This window comes from Alligator sinensis, unplaced genomic scaffold (genome assembly GCF_000455745.1).
Source record: "Alligator sinensis unplaced genomic scaffold, ASM45574v1 scaffold61_1, whole genome shotgun sequence".
NCBI classification, from domain to species: domain Eukaryota; kingdom Metazoa; phylum Chordata; order Crocodylia; family Alligatoridae; genus Alligator; species Alligator sinensis.
The window spans coordinates 866,775-873,418 of NW_005841986.1; the positions used below are offsets into that span (position 1 = coordinate 866,775).

Here is a 6,644-nt window from a genome sequence, read left to right on the forward strand (position 1 = left end):
AGGAGGGAGCGATCCCCTGCACCAGTGCAGGCTGCGGGGGACGGGCTGGGCAGCAGCTCTGCAGAAAAGGACCTGGGGGACAGGGGACGTTAAATGAATAGGAGCCAGCAGTGTGCCCTCGGTGCCAAGAAGGCTACCGGCATCGTGGGCTGCATGGGTAGGAGCGCTGCCAGCAGATCGAGGGCAGTGATCCTTCCCTCTATTGAGCACTGGGGAGACCACATCTAGAGTCCTGTGTCCAGCTGTGGCCCCCACGACAAAAAGGATGTGGACACAATGGAGAAAGTCCAGCGGAGGGCAATGAAAATGGTTGTGGGCTGGAGGACAGGACTGGTGAGGAGAGGCCGAGGGAACTGGGCTGATTTAGTCTGCAGAAGAGAAGATGAAGGGGCGATTGAATAGCAGCCTTCACCTCCCTGCGGGTGGGGGCTGCAAAGAGGATGGAGCTGGGCTGTTCTCAGTGGGGGCAGATACAGGATAAGGAGCAATGGGCTCAGGCTGCAGCAAGGGAAGCTTAGCTTGAATATGAGGAAAAACTCTCATGAGGAGGGTAGTAAAATATTAGAACAGGCTACCCAGAGAGGTGGCGGACTCTTCATCCTTGGAGGTGTTTCAGACCCGGGTAGACAAAGCCCTGGCTGGGATGTAGTCGGGGCTGGGCCCGCCTTGGGGCGGGGGGTGGGCTAGAAGGGACTTGGAGCAGGGGGTTGGACTAGATGCGACCTCCTGAGCTCCCTCCCAACCCTCATTTTTTATGTTTCTAAGATTTTCCTTGGAGGTCAAAGGAGAAACGGGCCACAGAGACTGCTCCATGGGGGTTTCCTCCAGACCGGGATGGGGAACACTGCCTGGGGCAACAAGAACTCTGCTTTCCCTGCAGCCCGGTTCTGGGGCTAAAGGGCTTTGAGGTGCAGCAGAACGAACTGTCTAGTGCAAAACCACTCTGCTCTGTCAGGTGGCTGATGCACTGCAGGAGTACAGGCTCCCGGCTACCTCTCTCAGCACACCGCGTCTGAGCACAGCCAACCTCCGCTCCACACAAGGGTGGCATTGATAGACTCGGAGGAAACCGCATGGCACAGATAGCCTTGACTAAACTGCTAATAACGCTGGGAGGACAAAGCTCTGTTTGAACACTTCCTCTAGCCGCTCCTGCTCGGGGAAGTCTGTTACGGTGAATCCATCTCGCCAACGCACAGCCCAAACAACAAACCAACGTCTGCCTGCCTTGGAGCAGGGAGCTTCTTCCAACCAACTTGCTTATAAAACCATCGGTCACAACTCCAGGCTTTTAAAGACTGCTCGTGTGACGGCAGAGCTGAGGAATCCAGCACTTGGGGCTGGAAATGCAATGGCAGGATTGAATCTCACGGTCAGCCCTGCTTGCTTGGGCTTTCGTTCTGCCTGCCTCTATCATCAGTAGCCTGTCAATCTAGCCGAAATGCCTATACCGCTGGTTGTCAAGCTTTTTAGCCTAAAGGCAACCTTCGTCATTTTTTGGGATTGGAGCTGAGAACGACGGAGCTAGAATCTAGCCGGTACCAGGTATGGGCAGTGGGGGCAAGACTTCACCCCACCGTGCCCTGCTTTTTCCACCATCTGCCCCTGGTCTGTATCTAAGGGGACAAGCAGGTCCCCACCAGTACAGCTGCTCCACCAGCGACCTGCATGTCAGCAACCGAAACCACGTGCATCCAAACACTTCCCAACAGCCCTGGGGATGAGAGGAGCTGGGCTAAAATTTCCAGCCAAGTGACCCCATAGCCACCTGCCCGTGCGAATGCCCATGGTGGAGCACGCTGCTGGGGGGAGATGGGAAGCAGCTACAAGTGCACCCTCCAAGGGAGGAATGATTGCTTACCTCCCGGCACAGGGGCCTTCCACCCTTCAACTGGATATGCCAATTGAAAATCATTGACCTAGACCTTCATGATGTTACGTGTTATTATGGTAGTGCCATGAGATACTGCTCAGGAACAGGCTGCTTTTTACTGAGTGCTGTGCAAACAGTGTAAAGCACGGTGGAAGCCCCTAAGAGTTTACTGCTGGAGATGAGCAACGAGAGAGGGCGCGAGATGGAGGCAATCGGACACATACTCCCCTGCTTACTTGCTCAGGTATAAATGCTAGCAGCCTGACATTTTTTAAATATGATTTTTGGGTTTTTTTCTGTGCTAGAATTTACAGTCATGGCACTCAGCTTGTTAATACGCAGCTTGAAATAACGCGTGCATACACCCCAAATTAATAGGCGCCTTGTGACGCACAAATTCTGCTTCTTTTTCCAGGGTCACACGGCTGAACAGAGATGCAGCGAAACTCCCCATTGTTTTATCTTTATGGGCATAATCCAAAACCAGTCCAAGTCAATGAAAGTATTTCCATTGACTTCAGGGGGCTTTGAATCAAGCCCTATTATTTTAGGTTAGTGCTCCCAGTAAAAGGCTGATGAAATGCTAATCCTATTCGCAGCAGTGTTTGCTAAGAGTAGAACAATACATCCCCTGAGCAGATCGGGATTAGAAACCTTTATGACTCTAAATTCAACTACAAAATTCTGAATGCGCAAAGGGCCGTGTTGCAAAGTCTCATTTATCTGCCATTGAACAAGTCTCAGGGGCAGGAAAGAGCAACAGCGGCAGACGTTAGGAGATCCCCTCTTATTACATGATGATGATACTGCAGAGCAAGTACAACTGCCTACAAGGAAACAACCGCTGCTATTCAAGTGACACCCCGGCTGCACGGTTGATCACAGGATTATCTGGGTTAGCCAATAGAAAAGGAGATATTTATAGAAATAAAAGTATTCTCTAAGGTATAAGGTAAGCTGATTTAGAAGGCTGGAAGAAAAGCAAACTGGGATCTAGACACGGACTCTCCTTCAGCAGCTCCGGGGGCATTTGCATTACGCAATTCACGCCTGGAGTTCAAATGCAATCCAGTTTAACTTGAAACACACAATAATTTAGGCTCCTGGTTACACCTGATTCTAGTCATATAGTAGTTTTAATATGTAGCAAAAGCCTCACTCTGTAAAACCAGCAGGGTGTTTTCTCTCGTTTTAAATTTGGCCTTATAAACATCCAAGCAGGTGAGCGACGAAGGCATTAATTGCTCCTTGATGGCTTAGCAAACTAGAGAAGTAACTCAATTAATTTCCTGGCTGCGTGGCTGCGCTATACAATGCATGGCAACCTGTACTACACACATGCTGAGGGACTGATCTTTTTTTTCTTTTTTTTTTACTGGCAAACAAAACATTTTAAATTCACTTTTGAATGGGAAAGCCATAAACGTGGGCAGTAAAGAGTAGGGTTACACATATTCCAGAGGAGAGGGCAAGATCACAGGTACTGCAGAACAAACCTCCTGGGAAGGATTATTTATTCATTCCCTATATTACTGCAGTGCCCAGAGCCCTAGTCGCAGACCCCGCTGCATTGACACGGTGCAAATGCAGAGCTTACAGTTATAGTTCAAGGCTTTGTCTATGTTACAAAGCTGCACCATCCTCACCGAATCAGCCAAGGGTATGGAAAGATCAGGCGCACACCTGGCCAATTTACCCTGCCTGGAAAACACACAGCCTTCTCGCTGCCAGACACAGCTGTGCTAAGAGAAAGGGGACTCTGTCGGCTTTGCTTCTGGCATTCGGGGAGGCGGTGCAGTTATACCAATGGCAAAACCCCTCCTGTTGCCATGTGGCAGGACTCTGGTAGGAGACTCTGTGGATATAGCTCTCCTGGCAAAGCTGCAATAGCAGCAGCCTTGTGATGTACGCAAGCCTCGAGACAGAAGATGGAAACAGCTCAAGGGCGAAGCATGAGGAATCAACACGGGTCAGCAGGACAGGCCCCGGTTTCCATATGTCAGCAGGAGGGATGCGAAGGAGAACAGTGAAGTGGCTTGGCTTTATGTCTGTAAGGAGCTTCTCCCGGGTATGGAAGAAAGCACCGATGTTTTTGTTTAAAGGCAGGCGTCATGGGCTGACCGGAGGTGGGAGATGATCTAGGAAGCCGGTGGATGGATGTAAAGGACCAAAAATGATGGGTCTTGAACAGGACCTTCGTAGCAGCGTTCTGGGTGGAATATGAGCGCAGCAAAACTCGGGCTTGTCGTGGCTAGAGGAAAGGGTGGCGGAGAGGTTAGGATGTGACATAACCATCAGTGAGAGAGTGCCATTTTCTGGATGAAGATATTACAATATATATTTATATAGCACAGTTTCAAAAAAAAAATTCAGAACCCAGTATTGAATATTATGTGCCGTCTTAAGAGAGAAACAGAGCAAGCTGGAAATGAGGGAAAGTTACCACCGTAACCTTCAGAAAATAAGGATGTGCGGTTTAGGGAAAGTGTGTCATTTCTAGGTTTTAAAATACCCACAGAATCACCAAAGGACTTTTTGTTATAGCTCCATGCAGTAATCCTGTTTTCTTTAGGAAAAAAGCTACATGTATATAAAAATGCAATGACATTTATAGACCTAGCTATGGGGTTTGCGGGTTTATTCAGCTTTAAATCCAAGCTGTATGGCTTTCTAGAACTAGCTGATGCATGTAACTGCGTTCAGTGCCACAGAAGCAGTTCAAAGCAAGATTCACATTTATAGGCCAAATAAGAAATTAGTCTTGGGGGAAGAGAGCATTGAAATAATCTGTGTAAATATCCTCTTGGAACGGAGGATATAAAGGGTGTAATGGAGGGAACAATCTCCTGTTATGTTCTGAGCTTAAAGATGGGGCCTCGCAGTCAAAAGAGAGCAGAGAGTCACGTCCCTAGAAGTAAATAGCTTCTCTTTAGCTGCATTAGCCGCAAAGCTCAGATAACGAATATAAAATATAACTGCAGGGAAACCTGCCCTTGGTTACCAATAAATGTTTGCCGAGCAGATGTGGCATTAACTACAGCTCCAGTGAAGTCTGCTGAAGTACAGGCCTGCTGCAAGGGGTTTCGCTACCCAAACCATCGCTTGGACCATGTCGACTCCTCTCCTCGCATCTTCCGCTGGCTCCTACCCCTCCGTCTCATGAAGCGCAAACTATTTGTCTGTACTTTCAAGGCCCTTCATAACCTCTTTGCCGCTGCGATGTCAAGCCCAGTTCCAGCCTCCATCCCCAGCTGATTACATTTCAAGCCGGCGCCTTTGTGCTTTCCCCTCTGCTGCCAGATGCTGGGGGAGGCCTCAACATAAAACAGCCTCCTTCCCCGCCTTTACGTCGATGCCTAAAAAACTTTGTCCTCTTGCCAGGAGCTGAAGCGGACCCGCTGTCACCACCGCCGACCACATTGACCCGACTGTCTCGCTGCTCCCTGGACCCTGCAATGCGTCTGTAGCCCTACGTGGTCGTTAGCCTCATGGGTAGACTGTGCGCCGAGTGGGGCAGAGACCATCTCTCTACTGCATGTTTGAGCACCGTGGACTCTTGATCCGCAACCTAGGAGCCCCGATCACAGACTACGGTAGGCAAGGAGGGTCTCTGGATTTATACCGGACTCACCAGCCATTTCGAGCAAACAGTGTATCGTACCCAATCTCTCGCCTTCAGCCGCAGTTCACGTGCGGCGCATCATTATGCAACGCTTGTGCGCCGCGCGTGTGGAGGAGGGGAATCCTTCCCGACGGCGGCACCTGACTGACTGATGCCCGGATGAATGACGTTTGATTGCCTTTCTCTGAGCCCGCATCACCACCATGTTCCTAACGGTCATCCAATCACCCAGCCTTTTTCGAAACACAACCACAGTAAATTAATCTATTGAGCGCACTTTATTCAGTACTTCTTACACTGGCAAAACTCCCAATGAAGTCATTAGCTTGCTGTGTCTCCACCATATGGTGTCATTCAATGCGGGCAATTTCTTTCCGTGCTGAAGTCTAACATTTGCTGGATTCAATTCACCTAGACAGCTTTCCCCGCTCAAACCCACTGACACAGCTTTCTGTCAAAAGAGGTCACACGCGGTTTTCTCTTTTGCCGCCCGACAAGAGAGCTACATCTCCGGCTTTGCACGTGCAAAATTAAACGGGCTATACGAAAAAGGAGGGGAGGGGAAAAAAAAGTCAAGGAAGCCCAGCGGAGGAAGTCTGGGCAGATTTCCATAGGAAGAAAGCTGGCACGTGAAATCTGCTTCAACCGGGACGCTGCCAACCTGCTCCTTTCCCCGTGTGAAAGGTAGGTCTCTTTTCTGGAATACTGACACGTTTTCTCCGGCCGTACCTCGACGGCTACCGGCGGTCGGTCGGCGCCAATTTTAAGACCTAATTAAAGAAAAGGCCTGACCTAACGGGCTCGTACGAGGAGGAGAAAGTCGGAGAGCTCCTCGGTCCGCTCTCCAGGCCTCCTCGAGGGACGCCGGTTTTCAAGTCGCGTCTCCGGCAGCTCGCGGTCGGGGGCAACAATCCCCGAATCCAACGCGGGGTGTTTCGCCGGGCTGGCAGATGCCTGCGACTCGGTGTTGCCGTCTGTGAAATGGACCCTGCTCCCGAACGCCGTGGCATGTTCCTGTCTCGGACGGACGCCGGTCACCCAGGCACCGTCGCCGCGGCGCGGAGGGAGCTTCTTCCAGCCGTGCAGTCCTCTCCATACCGGCCTTCCCCAGGCGCGGAGAGAAACGGCGCGTGCCGCCCCGTCGCCGCC

The 6,644-nt window shown here is 50.7% G+C and overlaps 1 protein-coding gene across 1 annotated transcript in view; it reads right to left on the reverse strand.

Annotated features, from left to right (window-relative positions):
* Positions 1-6,638, reverse strand: part of ARL3 (ADP ribosylation factor like GTPase 3) — a 30,736-nt gene extending 24,098 nt beyond the window's left edge. Inside the window, exon 1 of the mRNA XM_014518828.2 lies at positions 4,875-6,638. Coding sequence (XP_014374314.1) covers positions 4,875-4,904 — 30 coding nt within the window. The 5' untranslated portion in view covers positions 4,905-6,638. The remainder of the gene's footprint in view (positions 1-4,874) is intronic.
* Positions 6,639-6,644: the final 6 nt, after the last annotated feature.